Here is a 25,111-nt window from a genome sequence, read left to right as displayed (position 1 = left end):
AGACCCATTTTCTGCGGTTGGCTTCGAGGCCTGGGAGGACTGGCTGGCAGGGAACTTGAACTGGCAGGTGTGCCTCTCCATTGGTTAACTGGTTTGGGGGATTTCTTCCCCCACCTTTCAAAAAGATTTGCAAAGCGGCTTTAAAAAATAAACTGAAAATACAATTAAGCACACAAGCCTTATTCTAACAGCAGCAAATCTAGAGAGCTGTTTAAACACAGCAGCAGAAGTGGGTTTTTTTTTTAAGGCCTGGGAAACACAAAAAGGTGTTTGTGATAGAAAAATGGCCCCAGGTATGGATGGGGGAATCTGCCCATTTGGGTTTTGCATTTTTCCAAACCCAGGTTCAGTTCTTCACTTTTTCGCATCAGTTTGCGAATTCATTTTTTTTAAAGTCCCCATGAAAATTCTTAAGCGTTTCAGTGGGGATGTCTCTTTGTAAACACACTTTTGTGTGCACCTTGGCCTAATATTCACACAATTTTCTTTGTATGTTTTCACTAATATATGCATCTTGGTGCACGCTCGACTTACATATTGCTTGGTTGGAGACCTGCTTTGCAAACTTTGGAAAAGTGTACCTTTTGAAGCATGACGTTCAGTTTGTGTATTGTTTCAGGGAGGGCCGTAGCTTAGTGGTAGAGCATCTGCCTTGCATGCAGAAGGTCCCGGGTTCAATCCCTGGCATCTCCAGGTAGGCCCAGGAGAGACCCCCACCTGAAACCGCGGAGAGCCACTGCCCGTCGGTAGAGACAGTACTGAGCTTGGTGGACCAGGGATCTGACTCAGTGTAAGGCAGTTCCTATGAAGTGCAGGTTCCTCCCCGCTCGCGATAGGGGGTAACAACAAACCGTGTTCTCTGGCTTAACGTCATTCACCCGAAGCAGTGCTGTGTGTTAGGCTTTGCTCCCAGCAAACCACCTGGGCTATAGATTGCGGCTTGTTAATTGCAGACCAAGCCACGATACTGCTAAGTCTGGGATCATGGTATGTTTTGGTCCCCATATGAATGGGAAGGAGTGAAGCGGCCGCACTTTTGCTTGTGCGCCATAAACCGTAGTTTATGACTTACCGTGAGGTGCGGGCGCAGCCTTTGAGCAACTTAAATTACCAAGGGCCTGAGTGAACAAAGAGGTCTTAGCCTGGGACCTCAAGACTGACTAGGATGGTGCCAGGCGTGTCTCCCTGGGGAGAGCATTCCACAGGTGGGAGTCAGGGTTGCATTTTGTGTGTGCAGGGAAGCCCACGGGACTTTTTAGCCCAAGCCTGTGGTGGGTGGATCATGCTCCACTGGTAGTTTGATGCTCCCCCCCCTTTCAGATAGTGTGTACACTTTCCTCCTGCAACTGTACGGTCTCAAATGGTGAGATTCTTGTGGGATGCCCTGTTCTGTGCTGCATAAACCACACCTGCCAGATCTGCTTGGGTATAGGAATCAAATCGGAAATGTCATAGAGCGTTGTACCAATTAGTGTAATTCTGCAAGGCTGGTCTTCCTCCAAACTTTTCTCTTTTTTTGGCAAAGCTACAGCTACAGGAATAGAAAACATTATACCTTGGAGTCGCTTGTTTTTAATTAATGGGCGCCTAAATTGGCACTTTGCGAGAATTGACTTCTCCCCCACCAAGTCGTTAAGCTGTCACACGTGTGCGACTGCGGCTCTGTAATTTTGTTGCTGTAATTAAGCTGTTGGATCACTTACTCTTACGTGGCCGTTGGGATGCTGCGGACTACTTAAGAAGGGCACTAACGCTTTGATTAGAGGAGGGCTGTAGCAGTTCACTGGCAGTGGCAGGGGCAGTCTTGCGTGCAGAAGGTCCCAGGTTTGATCCCTGGCAACATCTCCGGGGTAGCTATAAGACAGACTACCTGCCTGAAACCCTAGAAAGCTGCTGCCGGTCAGTGTAAATCCTGAGCCAGATGGACCAAGAGTTGGTATAAGGCAGATTCCTATGTTCCTATTAAAATCAGCCCTTCATTCTGAACCATGAGGACTGGAATCTTGTTTTGTTTTTAGGGGAAGGGCTGTAGCTCAGGGGTAGAACATCTGCCCTGCATACAGAAGCCCCCAGGCTCAACCCCAGGCATCTCCAGATTGGGCTGATAAGATTGCCTGCCTGAAACCCCGGAGAGCAGCTACCAGTCAGTGAAGGCCCCTCGACCTTGGGTCCCTGACTGTTGTCGGACGACAGCTCTATCCATCACCCCCAGCCAGGTTAGCCAGCGATCAGGGATGATGGAAGATGTAGTCCAGCGACAGCCGGGCCCCCAAGACGGAAGTACTCTGGTGGAAACAGTACAGAGCTTGACAAACCAGTCGCCGGACTCTAAGGACGCTTCCTAGGAGTGCAAATGCTCTCTGATGCAGCATCTGCTGAAACGCTGTACAAGAGATGTTCCTAGGGGTGAGGGGGAGGAGCTGCATTGAAATAATCTTTAGAAAGCGGAAACCAGAAAAAAGCTGGCTGGCTTTTAAATACAGTATATCGTTGGGCGTCTCTTAGCAAATTTTGAAAGTAATTTCTGCTTGAAATTCAGCATTTTTACTAGATGCACCGTTCTGTTTAACCCTACGTGTGGACCATCTTTGGTTTTGGTGGAGGATAAACATTTAACTACCCTTTTTTATTTTATTTTCGTTTGGACCATAGCTGTGTGTCATGGTGAAATGGAAAGCCCCGGGCACTGTCCCTGCCCTCCAGTTCTGTGTTAGAATGATTTGATAGACTTTGGACAACACTGCTTGTGACTGCTGTAATTATGGAAAGAAAAAGAGAGAGACCAGCAGTGGATAAACTGTAGAAAATTGAGTTTTATGCAATAACGTAAGAACAGCCCTGCTGGATCAGGTTGAAGGCGCATCAAGTCCAGCATCCTCTTCTCACAGCGGCCAGCCAGATGCCCCTATGGGAAGCCTGCAAGCAGGACCTGAGCCCAACAGCACTCTCCCCTCCTGCAGTTTCCAGCAACTGGCATTTGGAAGCATGCTGCCTCCAACCATATTACTGGAATAGCTTTTTTCTTCGTCGCAAGACCTATGTACATATTTGTTCCTCTTGTTCGCGAATTGTGTATCGTGGCTAGTATTTTGTTCGTATACATATACAGACAGAGAATCCTTTTTAAAATACCTTCAAAACAATGTTCTTAATTTTTGATTTATTCAGAATATTTCCCCCACCTTACAGCCCCAAGAGGCGCTCAGAATGGGACACAGAAGATTCTTGCAGTAAAAATGACACTGAAGTCTGAAATATAATGTTAGTGCAACCCTCTGACTCAGGCCAAGGGTTCATCTAGTCCAACGCTCGGTTGTCACAGTGTCCAGGATTATTTTGTGCCAGGATTATTTTGATGGCATTGGGCTGTGGATGTGCTGCTTGGAGGCCTCACTCCTGTGTCTTGTTTTCATGCAGATGGTGATGGAATTTCCCGATAACGTTCTCAACCTTGATGGGCATCAGAATAACGGAGCACCGTTAAAGCAGTTCATTCAGGTATGTGATTGCCGTACATGTCAAGCACCCGAACGTTCCGGTAGTCCGGTCACTCTTCCAACACGACTAGCTTTTTTAAGAAGTATTTTTATTTATTTATTTTTACTTTCTTGGGCAAATTTCACAATGCATTCCATTGCTTGGACTGCAGAAGAAAAGAAAAGTGCAATGCATTTCTGTCATGATTACCGTTCTTCCAACGGAACGCCCAAACGAAGATGAAAAAATGTTGACATTTCTGTCATAAAGGCAAACTGTTACATTGCGATTGGGGGGAGGGGGAATTAAAGTAACTTGTGTCGATATTTGAAAAAGCTGTTTTTCATAACTTAACCCATTTTTCTTATCCAGCGCTGAGTTGTCTTTAACAGCATATACTTTTCCAGCTCGTTAAAAGAAATCGGAAGCGTTACTTCCTTTTAAAACATATCTAAACCACACTGAGCATTTGAGAGGCAAAAGTTTCTCTGACCGTTATAAATGGATACTGTATTTCCAGAAATTTGTCCTGTCTGTATCCTGTTTCTTTTTATCTTTAGTAATAATAATAATAACTTAATTTTGACATTAAAGCTCATTTTCATCCATTTGCTGCGGTGAGGTAATCTTTGGGCTTTCCATTTTTTACCATCATTTCTTGTTTTATTTTCAAACGTCACTTAATTATTTTTTTATTTGACTTCATATTTGTATGCCACTTTTCCAGCAACCAAGTTGAGCTCAAAGTGGCTCACCACAGTACTAAAACATTACTAAATAAAAACAGCACTTCATACAGAGAGAAAATACCCAGTAAAAATACAGTAAGTACAATAACTGAATTGGAACAATAAAAGTTCAATAAATACAACAACTGAATCACAACAGTATAAATAAAAAAAGATATGAACCGATCATGCGTCCCGCAAGCCCCTCTGTGTTAATTATAGCAGGGAATAATAAGCAAGACCTCTCATTATCTTGAAACGTTTATCTCCAGAGCATCCTGGATAATGCACATTGTCTCTTGACAAAAATGGGTTTCAATTGATCGCCTTTCCCAGAACTGTAAAATATGTTTGGTTGTTGTGATCGTATCCCAGGCTCTCTGAAACTGTTCTGCTAATGGCAGAGAAGTTTTTCCTCTGGGCAATGTACTAATGAACAAAAAAGCACCTAGAGAGAAACAAAACAAAAAAACCAATGCAGATAATTCAAATGCAGCAAATGCAACACAATTCAGTGAATAAAGGTAGGCTATAAATTGTGGTTAGTCAATAAAACACCCAGGGCTCTTTGAATACTCTTTTGTTTGCTACTGAGCCAAGTTGATCCATTCTGAAGAGAGGGATACAGCTTCTGTATATTGAGTTCTAAATTGTGGTGTGTTGGTGAGAGTGCTGGACTAGGGGCCTGGAAAACCAGGGCTCAAATCCCTAATTGGCCTTCAAGGTCAGCTGGGTGACCTTGGGCCAGTTGCCAACTCTCGGTCACCTGCCTCACGAGGTGGTTGATAGGAATATGCGGAGAGCCACCTTGAACTCAGTGGAGGGACGGTGGGTTATAAATGCAATAATAAAATAAAATACATTTAATTATGCCTTTTTCATGGGGAAGCTCATTTTCTCCATCCCTTTCTTTCACTCCCTTCAGCGGCACAGCATGCTCAAGCAGCAAGATCTGAATATTGCCATGATGGTGACATCGCGCGAAGTCTTGAGTGCCCTGTCTCAGCTCGTCCCATGCGTTGGCTGTCGTCGGAGCGTGGAGCGCCTCTTCTCTCAGCTCGTAGAGTCGGGGAATCCTGCCCTTGAACCCCTCACGGTCGGGTCCAAGGGAGTTCTCTCCGTCACCCCGAGCTGTATGAGGGATGCCAAGAAGCTCTATACGCTTTTTTACATCCACGGGTAAGTTGGAGGGAGCATTTTGTGGGGATGTGGCGCGGCCACGGCGCAAAAAGCATCTGTTGCTGGTTTATGAGTTGGCCGAGGGCAGAGGTGAGGAACTGGTGGCCCTCTGGATATTGTTGGAACGCGGCTGCCGTCATCCCTGACAGCTGACACTGTTGCCTGGGGCTGGTGATGGGAGTTTGGTGTCCAGAAAGATCTGCAAGGCCTCAGGTTCCCCACCTGGGTGGAATTATTGTTAATCAAGTGCAGGAGGAAGGAAATAAACCCCCCAACAGCCGAGTGTTTTTATGGCCCAGTTACAAGGCCACTGTGGAAGACCTCTGTCGAAGTGCATTTAGCCATATTCTGTATGGGTGTTGATTTGAAGTTGTATATAGAAGTTTACTAGTGAGTTTATGCTGGTTTTGTAAATTATTTACATCAAATCATGTTCTATCATTAATTCAGTGTATTCAGTGTGTATCTTAACTCCCCCCCCCCCCCCCCGCATCCTGTTATTGTTAAGCTTGATTTAAATTTCACCGTGTCTGCAGTGCGCTTCTGGAACAACTTGTTTCCTTTTTTTGTAAAGGTCCAAATTAAACGAAATGATAGATGCGATTCCGAAAAGTAAGAAGAACAAAAGATGTCAGTTGCACTCCTTGGACACGCACAAGCCCAAGCCCTTGGGGTAGGTTTTTTAGAAGCCATGCACTTCAGCTGAGAATCTTCAGGGGAATGTAGGGGGCATTTGCCAAGTAAGTGGCTTTCACTTGTAGGCGGCTGCCAAGTGGAGCAGAAAGGGAATAGCGCGGAAGGCTTATTAGGGGCATCTGAGGAAAGCAGATTTCCTTAACACACGATTTAAAAAGCATGCCTTAAAAGGATGTTCTTCTGATGTGGCCAGCCCAGTTCTGGTTCAAGCGCCTGCTTTCCAATACAGTTCTAGTATATGAAGGTAACTTCATCCAATTCTGTGTGGCAAAAATCTACCCCCGGTGCAGTTTTCATTGTGCGGCTTTGCACATAAGTAGACCTATTGGGTAGTTTTTGTAGGAGCTTGTCACAAATTGTCACCCATACACTGTCCCCAAATTTGATTGATTGGTTGGTTAAATTTATATCCCACCCTTCCTCGCAGAAGGAGGGCCAGGCCTGCAAACAAAACACTAAAAACTCTCAAACTCATCGTTTTCCTTCTCGAAACAAAAACATACCAGAAATGCATTGGGGTGCATTAACCGCCCCAGCCAATCCTAGCAGATCGGAGTAGTAAAAACTCTCCATCGTTTTTTCATAGAGGAAAGGGCACTGGAGTCAAATGCAAGAAATACTCTACCACCTCTAAATAAGTGCTTTTTGGCTCTGGGGGGTTGGGTATCGTCAAGCAGCCTCCTTCTGACGCCACAGAAGCAAATGTGATCTGGGGTCAGGGTATCAGCCCCACCATACATTGGAAACCTCACTGGGGATGAAAATACACCCCAAAAACATTTGGTGTGATTCCCTCCCCCCCTTTGACATTGGATGAATTTAAAGCCACCACCCTGGGCTCCTTTGGGTGAAAAGGCGTATGAGGTTAGTGCTAATAATTTAAACAAGAACTGTCCCCATCCTGTAAAATGTGAGCCTAGAAAGACGAGCCAAAGCTGCCTGCCTGATGGGATGTGTTTGCTTATTGCTTGCCCCAAATAAGAATATAGAAAGATCAGACCAAAGGCCTGTCTGGTCATAAGAATATAAGAAGAGCCTGCAGGATCAGGCCAGTGGCCTATCTAGTCCAGCTTCCGGTTCTCACAGTGGCCAGCCAGATGCCTGTTATGAAAAGCCTACAAGCAGAACTTGAGTGCAACAGCACCTCTCCCCGCTTGTGACTTCCAGCAACTGATATTCAAAGGCTTGCTGCCTCTGACAGCGGAGGTAGAAAGTAGCCATTGTGGCTAGTAGCCATCGATAGCCTTTTCTGCCATGAATTAGCGCCCAGACAGACACCTGTGGGAAGCCTATGCACTCTCCCATTGGTGATCCCCAGCGTATCCTACCTCCGATACTGAAAGTAGTACCCTGCTAGCAGCCATTCAGCTTTGTCCTCCACACATTCATCTAGCCCTCTTTTAAAGCCATCTAAGCTGGTGGTTGTCACCGCAGTCTTGCGGAGGTGAGTTCCCTAGTTAAACTCTGTGCTTCTTTTGTACTTCCGCCTGAAACCAGCTTCATTGGATGACCCTGGGGTCTGCTACGACTCTGCGGTGCCCATGTTTATTTGGGGGCGCCTGTGAATAGCAGGATATTCCAATCAGGACTGCAGCGAAAGGTTGAAGCTTCCCCCGCCGCCCCATACCACAGTCCCAATCCAGTTCGTGCCACCACATGTTGGCTATTTGTAGTTTATTATTGTTCCTGCTGGGGTAAAGGTCATGGCAGATACAAACAAAGGGGTTAATAGAGTTAAAACACAGAGCTATTTATAACAGGTATAGCACATAAAATGAGAAATCTAAATACTAAATTAACAGGGGATTTGATCACTTGTACTGCCTTCAAGTTGTTTTCATAAGGCTGAGAGGCAGTGACTCGCCCAAGATCACCCAGTGAGCTTCATGGCTATGTGGGGATTCGAACCTTGGTCTCCCAGGTCGTAGTCCAACACCTTAACCACTACATCTATGTCAGCTGGTTTGTTTTGGCAAAAATTGGCCACGCCAAACCACGTGACAAGTGTCACGTCTAGTTTGGGTCCTTCATTCCCATTGAGTTCAACTGGATGTTGGCACAGCTAACATGGTTCAGATCAGCTTTCCCCCCCTCCCCGATCCTGGTGTCCTCCAGATGTTGTGGACTACAACTCCCATCAGCCCTAGCTGGCACAGCCAATGGGAGTTAGTTTAAAACGTCGGAGGGCACCAGGTTGGGGGAGGGCTGTAGCCAGAGATTTTTAATGGGCCCCATATTTCACCAGACTTGGAAAAACTGGTTCTTTAAGGATCTGTTCCATCCACTCCAAAAGCACCCCTTATTAAAATCGTGTGTGCTTTTAAATACCTCCATGATAGATCAGCCTGGGTCCTCCCCGAATATTTTGGGCTGCAGCTTCCTGTGCTGGCCGGGGCTAGGGATGGGTGAGCACTTCGATTCAGTCTGCATTTCAAACAGAATTTATCAAATTTCCAAAACAATTTGAGAACCGACACACAGCCATCCTTCGAAATTCGCATGTATTAGAATTTTGGGATGCCGTTTGCCAGCTAAACGTTCACAAAAATGCATATATTAGGGGAAAGTGTGTGCAAAACTGAATACATGCGTGAAAATAACAGGCAAAAAGGCATGAAATGAGGAGAAATGGCTTGCAAAAATGTGTACAGTAGGGCCCCGCTTATATGGCGGGTTAGGGACCAGGCCCTTGCCGTAAAGCGGAAATCGCCGTAAAGCGGAACCGATTGACTATAATGGGTCGCATCGCGTAAATAATAATAATAATAAACTTTAATTTATAGGCCGCCTATCTAGCCAGTGGCCACTCTAGGCAGCGTACAATAAAACATGATAAAATACAATAACCAATATAGCCAGTACAGTACAATGCGTAAATGCCGCAAAAGCGCAAAATCGGCTTTAAAACGGGGAATTTCCCCTAACTGAAAGCCGCTGCATCAGCGGAACGCCGGAAAATGGAACACTGTAAAGCGGGGCCCTACCGTACCTTAGTCAAAACTGCCTACAAAAATGTGTTCGTTTGGAGAAATTCACACTAAAATGGTGGTGAATTTTCATGAGGATTTTTTTAAAAAAAAAACAACCACCACAGATCGCTGCAGAAATGGGGAGAACTGAATTAAACATTGGAAAAATGAGAAACGGAGAGGACCGAAACAGACAGATTGTTCCATCCTTAGCTGGGGCTGGTAGGAACTGTAGCCCTAAGCGTCTACAGGATACCAAGTTTGGGAAGGCTGCTTCAGATCATGTGGTTCGCCTGCCCAAACGCACTCTTGTCTTCGGCCTTTCGTTCTGTTTTTAAGTGGAAGCCTTCTCCGCCTCATCCACCCAAAAGAGCTGGGGCAGGCTAAGAGTCAGGAGAATTGATGTGCACCCTTACGTAGCTGTTAAATTCTTGTTTTAAACACTGTGTGCTCCAGTGAAGGGAACGGTAGCGCCCTGAGTGCAGAGAAGTTAGGTGCAGATACAAGAAGTAGCAAAGACGACAGGAAGGAGAGCAAGTGTAGGATCACTTTCTACTACGGACCTTTCCAGGGAGCAGCCAGGTAAATGGAGCCGGGAACCACTGGGTGTGTTGCGACGTGTTCCTGCATCGCGAGCGCTTGAAATGTGGGGCTGCCTTTGTTTTAAGCTGCGTGACTATTTCTTCCTGCCTTGCAGGGGTTGCTGGATGGATGTGTGGGAGCTAATGTCCCAGGAGTGCAGGGACGAAGTAGTTTTAATCGATTCTAGCTGCCTCTTAGAAACATTAGAAGCTTACCTCCGGAAACACAGGTAAGCCAACAGAATAAGAAGGGCCCTTTTTCCCCTTTACTGTTAGCGCCGTATGAATCTCTCGGTTTGGCAAAGTAACTCGGAACGGTTCTTTTGAAGACCGTGTGTGTGTGTCTGTGTAAAGTATGTGCCAGTTTCTGAAGCTCTTTTCCGTTCACGTGACCCATTTTTGGCGTCAGCAGCAGCTAAGAAGCTTATGGGCCTCTTCTGAGAGAAACCCATTGCAGGCAGAAGTTGCTTCCCAGCAACCTGTTTGCTGAGCATTCATCCTGGTCCATTTGCGGGGAAGATGAGACTACGTTGCATCAAGCAAGTGTCGTCCCGCACTTTCCAGGGCCTTTTTACATCCCTTTCCTTATCACAAGTCTGCCATTTTTGGGGGGGGGATGAGTTTGTTGCACAAAAGCACCAATTCCACTTGGAACAGGGCAACCTGAATTTGCCAGTATGTGCCTTGAACCCCATCCGAAAATAGCGACGGTCTGGATGCGCCCCGAGAACACTTTTGCACCCAGCGCAATCTGCCATCCTGAAACTGGATGAGTCGCCCCCTGGAAAGTATCAGAGGATGGGAGAGTTGTGCAGAAGCTGGTCCCTTCTGGACATGCACAGAAACTGGACTGTTTGTGTGCATTAAGATAATGCACAGAGAGTTGTATCCATGGACCTGTATCCAGCTGCCTCAGCTGGTCCTGAGTTGCTTCTGATTGGCAGCAAATCTAGGCAAAGAGGTTCTCCCAGCCCTCTTACCTTAACCGGACTTTTTATTCCTTATTTTATTACTGAAAGAAAGTTACCACAGATAAGCATCAACTATGTATAATATAACTAGACTTAAATAACACCTTTTTTGTTTTTACACAGATTTTGACATCCGCTTTTGTTGTTGTTATTATAGTTTGTTTATACACAACTTTTTGGCCCAGAGGCGGCCAAAGTGGTGAACAAAATATTACAAAACATATTACACACACAAAAATTGCGTAAGAAATAACTGGTAAAAAATATACAGTAAATATGCAATGCAACAAGAGCAAAGGAAAAATGTTTTGCAATAAAAACAATGTTTTCTTTGTTTTCAAATGATGCACACAATGACCACAGCAGATATGGTCTTAGGAGAGGCATGTCTTCTTTTCTCGGAGGCTCATAGTGTCGTTGGCCAAGTTGTCCCTCCTGACCTCCACGCGACCCTTGTCATTGGTGAGCTGGTCCACCTGCCCGGGTGGTATTGAGAATTCTTCAGCCAAGTACTTCAATATTGATGCCTCCCTAGGCATCAATATAGGTAGAAAATGTTATCACATTTTCGAATGTGGTAGCCAGCTTTAAAAACTGTGGCTTCAAATTCTGGTTTCTTTAGAACCATAGTTTCCTGGTTCCTGCCCTGTGCAACAGACAGGAGAGAGGGAGGTGGAGTGAGCGAATGGGGGGGCGGCCTGGAAGCTCCCTCCCTGTGATTCGCGGCAGGGACCCTGTTGCAGATTGTAGAAGGGGAGCGCTACTCTACTACACTAACGAGGGGCCCCTCTGGGCTGCAGGGTCCTCAGCCAGGGCCCGACCTGGCCCCCCTTTGATGCCGGCCCTGAATATGCTCCCAAATGCATATAACCACAATAAAGTTTGCCTAAAATGCATATATTTGTGAAAATAGTGTACCAAAAATGCATCATATTAGGGGGAATTGCTGTGCAAAGATGTGTGTTAGGGAAGAACTCATTAAAACGTTGATGAACTTTCATGGGGACATTGAAGAAGCAACAACAAGGCTACTGATGCGGAGAGCAGATCTGAAGATTAGAAAACTGAAAAACAGAAATCGACATATTGGGCGATCCCCAGTCAGGGTTAACAATGTTTCACTAGATCGTCTGACTCTATGTAAGACAGCTTCCTAGGTGCCATTTCCTTATTTTTAAACTTCACTACACATGTGCCTTTCAAAACAAACAAACTTGCTCTCTTCCCCCTTTTCCGAACAGGTTTTGCACCGATTGCAAGAACAAAGTTCTGCGGGCTTACACCATCCTGATCGGCGAGCTGGACTGCAGCAAGGAGAAAGGCTACTGTGCCGCGCTGTACGAGGGGCTGCGCTGCTGTCCACATGAGCGCCACATCCACGTGTGCTGCGAGACGGACTTCATCGCGCACCTCCTCGGCCGAGCCGAGCCCGAGTTCGCAGGAGGGTATGAGTATGTAATTTGCTAGAGTGGGCTATCTAGCGCTTTTGCTTCTTTGGAAAGAATTACTCGATGTATATTTCCACCGCAAGATATATACATGTCGTGTTTGCGTGTGTGGTGGTGGGGTCTTCCCTGTCTCTCTCGGCCGTGTTGCTGGTCCCCTTTTGGGATGAGGCGCATCATTTCCTCACACATGCGCTTCCACGTCATGTGTGCTTTCGTTTGGGGAAAGGGTGTCGCTCAGTGGTTAGAGCATCTGCTTTGCATGCAGAAGGTCCCGGATTCAATCCCCAGCATGGGAGAGACTCCTGCTTGAAACCCTGGAGAGCTGCTGCCAGTCAGTGTAGGCCGCACTGAGCCAGATGGACAAATGGATCTGACAGTACAAGGCACCTATGTGGAGCCATCTGGGCCTAAAGTGGCGTGTTGGCTCGTAAACAAAACTGGAAGAATTCACTTATTTGTTACATGTATTTATATCAAGTTTGGGGACCCTTTGGCCTTCCAGATGTTTGCTGAACTACACCTCCCATCAGCCCCTAGCAAGCATCTGGAGGGCCAAAGGCTCCCCACTCCTGTTTATATATCCATTTATAGCCTGCCTTTCCCCCTACAGTCCCACAGTGGGTTCCCCCCAGCTCCTCCCTTTGGCCCTCCAGCTCCGTGTCAGACGTCAGCACGAAATGAGAGGCATATTCTGATCTTCCACACTGAAAGGCCTGTGCAAAAAAGTGTGCCTTGACCTGGCATCGAAATGTCGATAACGACAAGGTTGGACGCGCCTCTGTATAGTTTAAAATAGAATTGCCGGCTGCTTGGAAATAGTCGGAGCAGGCATTTGGAAGGTGGCTCCTTGTAATTTTTTAAAAAATATTGATGTGTTGTACAAGACCACTAGGGCTCTGGATGTGATGGCCCTACCACCCCAGATCCAACTCCCCTAAATACATTGGTCAAGCTCTTCCTATCCATTGTTCAAGAACAGAGGTTCCAAAGCCTTGATCTATGGACCACTATTTGTCTGCGAGCTTCATTCGGGTGGTTTGTGGTGTGTCCCCCTTAAATACAGTAGGGCCCTGCTTTACAGCGATTCGCTTTACAGCAGTCTCAAACGCAATTAGACTAAAGCCCCACTCATACAGCGCTTGTTCCGCTTTTACGGCAGTTTTCAGGCATCGCATGCCATTCTATTCAGTGGGTTCCTTTTTACAGCGGTTTTCGCTTTACAGCGGGGGTCTGGAACGTAACCTGCCGTATGAGTGGGGCCCTACGGTAGTCATACTGATTTTCATTTTTACTGATTTTTTTATTTCCTACATTGTACAGTTTGAGTTGTGTGGGATGCAAATGGTAACACAATGAAATACAAGTAGTAAAGGAAGCAACACGAATACCATCAAAAACCATACAGCACAGGCAGGGAAAAGCATTAAGTGGTCCGCCAAGGCCCTCAGCAATTTTTAAGTGGTCTTGGGGGGGGGGGGAAGGTTTGGGAACCACTGTTCTAGAAACTCCAACACCAGTGGAGGCTGGTCCATTAGGGCAGTGATTCCTAAACGTTTTGCCCCACCTTTCTGCCTTTTGAACGTTCCTCTGCACGTGATTTTTTCATTCTGTTTTTCTTGGTCCTTTTACTCCTTGCACGTTGTAGTTTTATTGTATTGCAGTGGGTATTCCGTGGAATTCAGTGTAACCGGATAAAATACAATTTAAGAAATGAAAGATGCAGTAAACCTACAATTGAAAGTCAGTATGAACATTTAAGGCAATGGGTGTGCCTGCCGTCTCGCATCTTCAGCCACAAATCTACATACACCCTGGACCACCTGAGTGAACGTGGTGGACCACAGCTTGGGAGCCCCTGTATTAGGGCAAATGGGGCCCTGCCCCACTAACCAGCTTCCGCCTGCCTGCCTCCTTAACTTACAACCAGTCCAAGGGGTGGTGTTGGCTGGCACTGCCCTCCTCCTCCTTAGTCCCAGTGTTGCCCTTGTAGAACTTGGCAGGGAGGAGGATGGGGGGGGACCAAACTAGAATGAGTTGGCTCTTCCTGTCATTGGCTCTGGCACCACCTACTGTGGGGCTCCCCTGCCTTCCGCCCCACCACTCCCAATGGGCACCAGCCGCTCTGCCCAGTGCAAGTGCATTGATACCTCCATTGATGCCCCCCACCATGGCTGCTTGTCACTGGCTAGGAACATATGGAGAGACCTTTTGATTTTGGTGATTAGGGGCGTTGGGTGGAATAGCTTGTGGCGAATTACTAACTCTTGCACATGCGCGCTTCTCGAAAGACAACTTGGCTTCAGCAGTTGCGTCGGCCGCAATGTGGATTTCTCACTTAATTTCCTCCTCTCCCACATGCGCTCTGTGTGTGTGTGTGTGTGTGTGTGTGTGAGAGAGAGAGAGAGATCCTGGGATTTGTGAACAGCAAGCCAAAGTACTTATGCATCTACTGAGGATGTGTGAAACTTAGGCTGAGCCGCCCTGGGCTCCTTGTGGGAGGAAGGGCGGGATATAAATTGAATAAATAAATAAATGAATTTGCAAGAAGCCACCTGAGTTAATATTGTTCTTTGCTTAGGTGGTGGTGCCATGAATGCGCTCTTTAAGGATATTTATGTTTTTCCCCTCTGCGAGCTCTCTTAACCTGCATGTGGCATGAATGTTGTCATTGCCAAAAGTGTTCTGCAAATTACTGTTCCAGGTTCTTGTTTCTCTTAACGGATACTGAGATCCGTCTGGATATATCGATTAAGTACACTCCTCTATTTTTCCTTAAAAAAAAAAAAAGTTTGTTTTTAAAATGCTTAAGGCTGCAGTCCTGGGCACACTTAAGCTAGGGAGTTCAGCCCCTCTGGTCACAATGAAATGTATTTATTTACAAATTTGACAATGAAAGGAAAGATAATGGAAACAAAGAAAAAATGGAACATTAGAAGAGCCTGCTGGATCAGGCCAGCATCCTGTTCTCACAGTGGCCAACCAGGTGCCTGGGGGAAGCCTGCAAGCAGGACCTGAGTGCAAGAACACGCTCCCCTCCTGAGGCTTCCGGCAACTGGTTTTCAGAAGCATGCTGCCTCTGACTAGGGTGGCAGAACAAAATAAACAATACTGAAGGTACAAGAAATAAAAACTAAATTAAAGAAAAGGATATAAATGCTGCCACTACTACTAACAACAAACCACTGTCAGATTACACTACGGATGCAGAGCCCATCATTATACTCATCTTGAGTTAAGCATATCAGTCAGCATGCAAGCACAGGATTGCACTGTAAGCCTGCCGAAATTCTGCGCACAGTTGCATGCAGACACTGTTGAAGTCGATGGGGCTTGGTTTCCCCGTAAACATGTGCAGGTTTGCGATGTTTGGCTGCAGGTCCTGTGCGCCAGGCATCACTCCCATGTACATAAAATGCATCAAATTGTGGTCTGTGCCTGGTGTCTGCAGGGCTTCTTCCTGCATGCACAAGAGCGTAGGTTCCAAGGAAGGGGATGGGGAACCTCTAGCTGGTGGCCTAATTAGGCCCATCTCTCCTCCCCATTGCCTATGGCCATACTTCCCTGAACATGCCCGATCTCGTCTGATCTTGGAAGCTAAGCAGGATCAGGCCTGGTTAGTACTTGGCTGGGAGATCGCCTGGGAATACCGGGTGCCGTAGGCTTAGAAGAAGGCAATGGTAACCCACCTCTGAATGCCTCTTACCATGAAAACCCTATGAATATATCCAAAAAAGATTCATAAGGTCGCCATAAGTCGTAATTGACTTGAACGAATATAACATCAGCTACTCCTCCCCATTTAGTCCACAAGACTGTTCAGGCCAGGCCACCTGTTCTGCACCTGATGCCAGCTGGGCTGAAAGGGGGGGGTTCAGGTACCACCAACCATTGCCCCATGCACAGTGCTTTGCAATTGCCAACAATTTGTTGATCGTTGGGGCCTGCCTAGCACTGTGATGTCATGATTGACGGGTGTGGGTCAGACTTGACCTATGGGGGAAGGGGACGGATCCATTTCCCACCCCTGTTCTAAGGGCTTAGCAGATCCTATCTGCCACCTTGCCCCCCACCTGCTTTTTGAAAGCCCTCTCTATCATTTTCAAAAGCAGCCCTGCCATGTGACATGGGGGAGTTGCTGTTTGGCAAGAGGCAAGCAAACGGGCCAGAGCCCCGTTGGGCCCACAAAGGGAATTGCGTCATTTTCTGCCTCCAGGCTTGTATCGAGAACGCAAGGCCAAAGGGAGAGGCTGGCCTCAATGCGATGCTTGAAACAAAGAACTTGCCCCCTTCTGTGTACATGGTGCCTTAGAAACAGGTTTGACAGGCTGGAAGCATGAAAACAAAAAATCCACGCAGCATTTTTCCAAACGGATTCTCCCTCCCCCTCTTCCCTGGTCTTAAGGACATAAGCGGTGCCTGCCTACTGGAACAGGCCAAGGGCTCATCTGGGCCATCCTCCTGTTCTTGTAGCAGCCAACCAGATGCCCCTATGGGAAGCCCACAAGCAGGACCAGAATGTAACAGCCACTCTCCCTACTTGTGTGACTCAGAGCTTGGGAAAGTTACTTTTTTTTGAACTACAACTCCCATCAGCCCCAGCCAGCATGGCCACTGGAGTGGGCTGATGGGAGTTGTAGTTCAAAAAAGTAACTTTTCCAAGCTCTGATGTGACTCCCTGCCACTGATAGAAGCATGTTCCCTCTGAAACTGGAGGTGGACCATAGTCATCATGGCTAGTCAGCCATGAGACAAAACCGTTTGGCTTCTGACGGCGACAGCTTCTGAAAAACGTTGTATGGCAAGGGCAGCGTAACACGCCCGCAAATGCCAGTGTGGAACCTTTCACTAAACACCAGCAAATACATGCACCGTCCTTTACCTGCTCAAGAAGTTGCTTCTGAATCAGGAGACTGGCTTGAGGTCGGTGCATCAAAAGCGGTCCCTTTGAGTGCCTTGCTGCAGTGCTCTTCATTTCTCACCCCTCCAGGCGGAGAGAGAGGCACGCAAAGACAATAGACATCGCCCAAGAGGAGGTCCTCACCTGCTTGGGGATCCACCTTTATGAACGGCTGCACCGTATCTGGCAAAAGCTCCGGGCGGAGGAACAGACATGGCAGATGCTCTTCTACCTGGGCGTTGATGCTTTACGAAAAAGTTTTGAGGTAAAAAACTTAATTAATTAAAATAGGATTCGGGGAAGGGCCATAGCTCAAGTGTCAGATGATCTACTGGGTGTGCAGAAGCTCATTGGTCCAGTTCCTGGCATCTCTGGGTTAGGGCTAGGAGAGGCTTCTTGCTTGAAACCCTGCCAGTCAGTGTAGACAATATTGAGCTGTTGGACCAATCGTCTGACTCAGACGAAGGCAACTTCCTGTGTTTCTGTGGTTTTCCTCCTTGCCTGCAACTAAAGTTTTAAGAGCCATTAGGGGTCCAAACTTGAGCATGCGCATTGAGCAAAGCGGGGGTCGAGGGAGGTCTGGAGGGCCACGTTTGGCCCCCAGCTCTGAGGAGATGCCATAGCCGAGGGGAGAGAGAATTTAAAAGTTGCTTTGGAGAAAGCAAAGAAGCGAGTCCGCGACCTGTCGGGCTCGCACAGCTGAGCGTTTTGTCTTTTCCTGCGCAGATGGCCGTGGAAAGAGTGCAAGGCATCAGCCGGCTGGAGCAGCTCTGCGAGGAGTTCTCCGAAGAGGAGCGGGTGCGAGAGCTCAAGCAAGAGAAGAAGCGCCAGAAGCGCAAGAACCGGAGGAAAAATAAGTGCGCGTGCGAGATCCCTGCTCCCTTGCAAGCGGCGGAAGAGAAGGAGAGGAGCCAGGAGAAGGTGAGCATCTTCAAGCCTGGGCTTCCTGGTCTGCTCCGGTCGGCATTTGGACTCTGTACAGGTGTGGCTGGACTCCAGCTCCCATCAGCCCCAAGTTGGCATGGCCCATTGAAAAGGATGCTGGCAGCTGCAGCCCAGCAACATCTAGGGAGCCAAAGGTCCCCCAGCACCACCGTGAGCTCTTCGGAATGTCTGGATACAAGTAATAATGAATATGGGTCATATCTGGCATTAATGAATTGAGGCTGAAACCTGACAAGGCAGAGGCGTTATGTGTCCTGAGTTCTCACACCCCAGAGGTGGGGGGGACAGTTGAGTTGCTGTTCCCTTGAAGGAGGAATTCCGCAGTTGGGGGTGTTTCTGGATTCAGCGCTGCCACTGGAGGCTCAGGTGGCCTCAGTGGCTAGCAGTGCCTTTTCCCGGCCCCTCTTGGACAGAAATAACTTGGCCACCATGCTCTGGTAACGTCCAGATTAGACTGTTGGAACGCGCTCTGCGTGGGGCTGCCCTTGGAAACGACGTGGAAGCTGGTCTCGTGAAAAGCGCACCCTCTGCCGCAGAGCTGGGGCCGCTCCGTGAGGTGGCGGCTTATTTGGGATGGGAACCTGGGGTGCTTTGCACGGTCAACGAGTATCCCATCCGTAGCCCACGCGGCCATCAGCCCCAGCAACACACACCTGTGGTGGCTGAAGCTGATGGGAGCTGTTGTCCAAACAAAACGTTGAGGGCACCTGCTTGCTCCAGCAGGTCTTTCTTAACCTCACCGCCAGACCTCCCTGTGATGTTAAAAAGGGGTGACATTGTTAATTCAGTCATGCACGCTTGTCGTCTGAAGAGTTCAGGCCTTGTTGGCGTGTCTCTTGGGTTGTCCATCATGCTTCTCCTTTTTCCGTCTCCCTTTGAAGGAAAACTTCCTGGAGGGCGCTTGCAAAGCCTGCGGCAGCGCAGAGGAGAAAGGCAGCTGCATCGAGGTCATTGTTACCAATGAAAACACTTCCTGCACTTGTCCCACTGGTGGCACTTTACTGGGTTCACCCAAAATAAAGAAAGGTAGGTTGAGTGGGATTCCTCTAAAAACTGTTGACCAGTCAAGTCAAACTTCATTTTGGACTGTCCCGTGCTCCTTAGGGAACTCTCCGCACTGAAACCAATCCCTGTCTTACACCAGGTGTGGAGAACCTTTGGCCCACCAGATGTTGCTGAACGACAACTCCCATCATCCCTGGCTGTCAGCCATGCTTGCTGGGGCTGATGGGAGTTGTCGCTCAGCAACATCTGAAGGGCCACAGGTTCCCCATCTCTGTTCTGCAATAATAAATGCTCATATAAAAACAGTGTTTGTGTGTGTGGTATGTCACCTCCAATATATGTACATTAAAGTACTACAGTCCTCTTTTTACAGAGCAATCTGTGCACATCTACTTGGGAGCAAGTCCTGCTGTGTAGAATGGGACTTACCCCCAGGCAACTGTACTTAGAACTGCAGGTTCAAACAGGCCTACCTCCACTCCCCTACCCTGTGAGATAGTTTTAAAAAGGGGAGGAAGTAATATGGATTTGTACATATTTTTTGACTATGCTTATAGCTGCCTGAAGTAAAAAACAAACCACAACAGTGGCTTGAAATGCGTTGAGCGTTATTATTTATTTATTGCATTTATATACCACCCCATAGCCGAAGCTCTCTGGGCTACAATAGTACAGAGCGCTGCAGACAGCCCTGGGACATTCCCCCCTCTATTTTGTGTGTGCTACAAAAGCACAGCCCCCTTTGTCTTTTGCTTTGCTAAGCAACTGTCTTGTCTCTCTTTTCCAGGCTTATCTGCACATTGTAACGGCAGCGACTGTGGCTACTCCTCCAGCATGGAAGGCAGTGAAACGGGATCGCGAGAGGGCTCAGACGTTGCTTGCACTGAAGGGATTTGCAATCACGATGAAAACGGTAGGCCTGGCGTGAAAATTACGACGATGAATAATATCAGTTTGTTGCTTACTGCAAAAAGTTTCGTCTCAAAGCGACTTGCGTTATATATGCTTTTTAAACAATGTAACATTGAAAATACATCGGAGATTTAAACACACCCCACAAACAGCCACCAAACACACAAAAAGTGCTCATCCGACAATAACATAAAAAAGGACACAACCTATCCTGCCAAGCTAAAAGCTGAGCACAGATTAGGAGCAAAATGCTTAATAAAAAAGTATTTACCTGGTGCCTAAAGGTTGATAAATATGACGCCAGGCGGACCTCTCTTGGGGAGAGCATTCCACAGTTGGGGAGCCACCACTGAAAAGGCCCAATCGCATGTTGCCACCCTCCGTGTGTGCCCAAGGAAGAGTCTCGAGGGCCAGATAGAGAGAGGTCTGGAGGGCCGCATTTGGCCTCAGGTTCCTTTTCCCTGTTGCTAAGAGGACCACTTTCTGCCTTGCAGGCGATGATCCCTGCATCCATCGCTGCGAGGACAAGGAGGAGGATGGGGACAGCTGTGTCGAGTGCTGGGCAAACTCTGAAGACAGCAATACAAAAGGGAAAAACAAGAAGAAGAAGAAGAAAAGCAGGAAGGGTGAGGCTGAACACGTAAGTGTGTGTGTCAGTTTCTGGGGGAATTTGTGGTGTTTTAGAATGACATCATCTAGGGCAAGGTTCCAAAATGTGGTCCATGGATGCCAGTGATCCATGAGCTTCATTCAGGTGGTCTGTGGTGTGTCTGTGGATTTCTGGTTGAAGATCGCATTAAATATTATATTGATTTTTAATTTCCTTTTCATTGCTGCTTTACTTTCTTACACTGTATTTTCCTGTACTGTAGCTTGCATTCTATGGAATTATAATTGCTACTGCAGGCAGGAAATGTATTAAGTGTTCTTCTGAGACCCTCAGCAATTTTCAAGTGGTCTGTATGTGGGGGGAAGTGTGGGTCACGGGACAGCCAATGTGGTGCCCTCGTGGCTCGTCCCACGCCCAACAAACCATGAGCTCTATCTATAGTTCGTTCTTTGTTTAATGCTCGTGGCTCATTGGAAAGGAGACAAGCCATGAGCCTGGGTTTGTATGCAGCGCTAAGGCAAACCATGGCTTGGCTTTGGGTGGCATAGCAGCAGCAGGACCCAGAGCAGGCTGACACCATTTTCTCTTTCATGCTAAAGTCATTGTTTGGCTTAGCGCTGGGTGCAAGTGAAGCCCATCATTGGAAAAACTGGAGGGGCCAGGCGTCGAACGTGGGATCTGTGTTTGATATGGACGCTCTGCGTGTGTCATTTTTAGAGTGAGGGTGGGTGAGAGCAAAGCTCACCCTGTTGCACAACAACACTCCCTGGCAAAACTGCCCTTTGCAGGAATATCCGTATGCACCCTTCTCACTGCTGATGTGATGAAATTAATTGCAGCCATCAGATTTGAAAAAGGAGCAACGGCTGGAGTGGGCTGGTGCTGTGGAACTGCCCAGCTCGACAGTTCAGCACCTTGGACAGCTCCTCGAATGCTCAGACTAAAACCCAGGGTGGATTCCCTGCCCCACTGAGATCAGAGCCACCGGTCTCGACTGGTTAGGAGGGCAACTCCGCGGCACTCCCACCTGCTTCCGGTTTGAGGGGCATGTGAGAGCAAACGGGTGACTCTTCCTCACCTGGGACGTCTGCTTTCCCTTCTTCCAGATCCAAAAGCTGAGTAACTGCGTCGTAGAGCCGAGTAATCACGATGGCTCAGGGAGCGCCCTGCACACTGAGTTCCACCGGGACAAGACCAAAGACCCGCACGCCGAGGCTTGCTGTCGGGCAGAGAAGGGCAGGCCGCCCGTGCCTTGGTTGGAGCAGAGGAAAGCAGCATTGTTGCATGCAGAACCTCCAGAGGCGGCCGCTGCGCCAGACTCTGGGAAAGGAGCCAAGAGCTTGGTGGAACTCCTTGTAAGTAACTGGATGGGCCGTCTCTCCTGGATGGATGATAAGACGGAATGCAGCAGCAAGGTTACCCGGGGGAGCTCAGGTCATGCACACATCACAGCTGTGCTAAACGTGCTCCGCTGGTTTCCTGTTAGCTATCGAGTCATTTTCAAAGGTGTTGGTGTTATTTGTCACATTTCTATCTTGCCTTTCCTCCCACAGGGAGCTCAGAGCAGCAGACACGTGATAAAACACTAAAAGCGTATTTTAAAAAAAATCTGGAAAAACAAAATGCCTTAAATAATTCCAGCACAGATGCAGGTCAGGATTAGTTATGCACTTAAAAGGCTTGTTGGTGACACACAAAGCCCTAAACAACTCAGGAACAGGATGCCTAAAAGATTGCCTTTCTTTATGCCGGGGTGGGGAGCCTCCGGCCCGTGGGCCAAACTTGGCCCACCAGGCTTCCCCTCCTGCCACCCATTTGGCTCATGAGGCCATTTTGGGGAAGCCACACCCAACTGCCCTATACCTGATATCGTGCATGATGTCAGGTGTTGGTCAGGTAAGGGTGAGGCTTCAAAGGAACAAAGATTATTGATATTGGGTGGTGTTCAGTGCTAGTCCTACTCGGGGTAGACCCAATGAAGCTAATAGATATGACTAACTTGGGCTCATTCTTTTCAATGGGTCTACCCAGAATAGGACTGAATTGATCACAACCTGTTGTCTATACCCCTGACATTGCCTGCAGTTTTATTTAGATGACATATATATTTTAATACTGTTGGTCTCACAGGCCCTTTCCAACTGCTATCCTATGACACTTAGTGTTGGAATTTTTCTTCTGTACTCTGCTTTGGCCTACTGGGATAGGAAACGGATCTGTATGTGATTTTAATGAATAGCAAAGGTGGTATCCAGTGCTACTTGGAGTAGACCCATTAAAAACAGACATTACTAACTTAGATGCATTAATTTTGATGGGCCTACTCTGAGTAGAACTTATTTGGATAGAAGCCTAAAGTAAGGTGAGATGCAAACTTTTAAAAAGTGACAGAAGGTTGGAAATATGCCCACCTTGGAGGATACCTTTGGAAGTGTTCATCTTGCCCTCCCACCCCAGGGTCCTACTGGGAGGAAGGGTGGAATATAAATCTAATAAATATTGATTGATATTTTTTGCAGGACGAATCTGAATGCACTTCCGACGAGGAAACCTTCATCTCGCAAGACGAGATCCAGTCGTTCATGGCAAACAACAAGTCTTTCTACAGCAACAGAGAGCGGTACCGGCAGCACCTGAAGGAGAAATTTAACAAATACTGCCGCTTGAACGATCATAAGAGGCCGGTTTGTACTGGCTGGCTTACAACAGCCGGAGCAAACTAAACCCAATAAAATTAGCTCTGTCTTTCAATGAAATCTTTCGAGATGACTACTGCGCCTTTTCTGTCTTCAACAAACAAAATACTTTCTTTAGCAACTAAAACAAAATCTTACTTTTTAAAAAAATCAATGTGGCTTTCTGTTCTTTTTCATTTCTTTTTCCTCCCCTGTGCAGGAGGCTGGTGGAGGTGATGACTTTTAATTTTTGGTCTCCCCCCACCCCTTTCGGCTTGGATCTTTAGTTTTGACTAGATTGAGGCAAGCCTTAGAACCTTCATAATTTCAGCCCTCTCTTTTCTTTCAATGTTTCTCTTAACTGTGACACTTAACAAACAAAAAAAACGCAACTTAGTGGCAAAAAGTAATGTTGTACTTATAATTCTGTACAGAAATGACAATGAGCTCAGTCTAAAGATTTTACAAAGTAGACATCCATTTGCAAAAAGAAAAAATGTTCTGGATGTAATATGTTGAAAGCGCAATGTGCAAAATTTAAAAATAAAGAATATTTATTAATATGCATAGTAAAAAAAGAAAAGGTGTGCATGTTTCTACTCTTTGTGATTAAGAGTGCTGAAATAACTCCAGAGGCCGGTGTACTTTCCCCCTGTTTAGAATGGGGGTGGGCAACCTGTCATCCTCCAGATGTTGCTGGACTCTGACTCCCATCATTCTTCTCCACGGGCATTCCTGGCTGGGGCTGTTGGGAGCTGAAGGTCCAACAAATATATGGAGGGCTGCGGGTTAGCCACCCTTGCATTAGGTCTATTATTTGTATTTGATTATATCTCACGCTTACATGATCCTAGAGTGCTTTCGAGCAGTTTATTTCTAAATGATGATAGATTGCTAACTCCTCTTCTGCTAGAATCTCCCAAATCCGCTCACCAGAGTTGTGTACAAAATAGTGGCCAGATGCAAAATAGCAGTTTTGGTAGGTGGAGCTCTACTACACCCCATGTCCAGGGAAGACTCATGCCTCATAACAGTAACCTCAGGTGGTGAGTGCCAACAGGATTGGCCCTAAAATCTCTCCCTGCCCCTGAAGAAACAAGATAGATTGCATACTGGAGGGAGCCAAAAATACTGCTGAAAATAAAAGCTTAGAGGAAAACCATGTCCCAGTCCAATATGATCCAAACATGTTCAAGAGTCAAAGGCTGTTAAGCTAATAGGGAGCATTCTTGCTGGGCAGACCTGCAACCATTTGCTGCAGGTCCCATCGGTATTAAGTGCAAACCCCGTGTGAGTTTCCTACAGATCCTTTTATCTGAAAGACTTATAGGCTGCATTTTCAAACAAAGTGCTTCCCAAAGCAGTTTTAAGAAAATGTACTCTGATGAACCATGGTACAACCTGGTTCAAAACAGATGTTTCGTTACGTTCAAAAGAGTACAAAATGCAATTTGAAAAACAGTGTGAATTAACATGACCCTACCAGAACCCCAGTCACAGCTGCTAGCTACCCATTTAAGAGCAGCATTTTTTTTTAAAAAAAGTCTTTAAGGCCCATTTAAAGGTGGAGGACAAAACTAGAATTGGATGCCAGCCAAGATCTACTTCAGAGGCCCTGCTTAAGGCAGCATGGTTATGAGCGAGTTCAGGAATGCTAATGGGGTTTGCAGTACAAGAACTGAGCTCATAGTCCCTTAATGCCAAAAGCAGCTACTGCAGCCTAAGAATGGACCCTACAGCACAGCACAGCCAACGCTGCAGGGCATTAAGTGATGGGCAAAGTCTCTTGCGGTGGTTGAAGCACCTTGGACAGCTCCTTGAAAGGTCGCATTGCCCCACTGACATGGAGCCACCAGCCAGCACGCTGTCTTGGGAAGTTTCTCGGCCACTGCTGGGTCTCCCTGGGCGAACTCTTGCTCAGAGAAGAGTTCTGCAAAACACCTAACAGGCGCTCGGAGTACCGAGCAACTGCACTGGGTTTTTATTTCTGTTCCCCGATTTCAAATTCTTCCTCTCAT

At 47.1% G+C, this 25,111-nt stretch overlaps 1 protein-coding gene and 1 non-coding gene across 8 annotated transcripts in view; both read left to right on the top strand.

The window, feature by feature from the left end:
• The window catches only part of GGNBP2 (gametogenetin binding protein 2), a 32,139-nt gene extending 8,928 nt beyond the window's left edge, over positions 1–23,211 (top strand). For 6 of the 7 annotated variants that reach the window (XM_061604811.1, XM_061604816.1, XM_061604814.1 and 3 more), the window contains 12 exons: positions 3,418–3,498; positions 5,131–5,384; positions 5,959–6,057; positions 9,747–9,860; positions 11,843–12,052; positions 17,037–17,211; positions 17,673–17,867; positions 18,773–18,917; positions 19,684–19,809; positions 20,303–20,448; positions 21,525–21,773; positions 22,938–23,211. In XM_061604811.1, the coding sequence (XP_061460795.1) occupies positions 3,418–3,498; positions 5,131–5,384; positions 5,959–6,057; positions 9,747–9,860; positions 11,843–12,052; positions 17,037–17,211; positions 17,673–17,867; positions 18,773–18,917; positions 19,684–19,809; positions 20,303–20,448; positions 21,525–21,773; positions 22,938–23,141 (1,998 nt within the window). In that variant the 3' untranslated portion in view covers positions 23,142–23,211. The remainder of the gene's footprint in view (positions 1–3,417; positions 3,499–5,130; positions 5,385–5,958; positions 6,058–9,746; positions 9,861–11,842; positions 12,053–17,036; positions 17,212–17,672; positions 17,868–18,772; positions 18,918–19,683; positions 19,810–20,302; positions 20,449–21,524; positions 21,774–22,937) is intronic. The other variant, XM_061604810.1, reaches the window with a different exon arrangement.
• LOC133374520 (5S ribosomal RNA) lies at positions 15,593–15,711 on the top strand. Its single transcript, XR_009759915.1, has one exon. It is a non-coding gene; the product is annotated as a 5S ribosomal RNA (ribosomal RNA).
• Positions 23,212–25,111: the final 1,900 nt, after the last annotated feature.

The sequence above is a fragment of the Rhineura floridana genome, chromosome 21 (genome assembly GCF_030035675.1).
Source record: "Rhineura floridana isolate rRhiFlo1 chromosome 21, rRhiFlo1.hap2, whole genome shotgun sequence".
In the NCBI taxonomy this organism is placed as follows: domain Eukaryota; kingdom Metazoa; phylum Chordata; class Lepidosauria; order Squamata; family Rhineuridae; genus Rhineura; species Rhineura floridana.
Note: the sequence above shows the minus strand (reverse complement) of the source record. Positions and strands in the feature narration are given on the sequence as shown.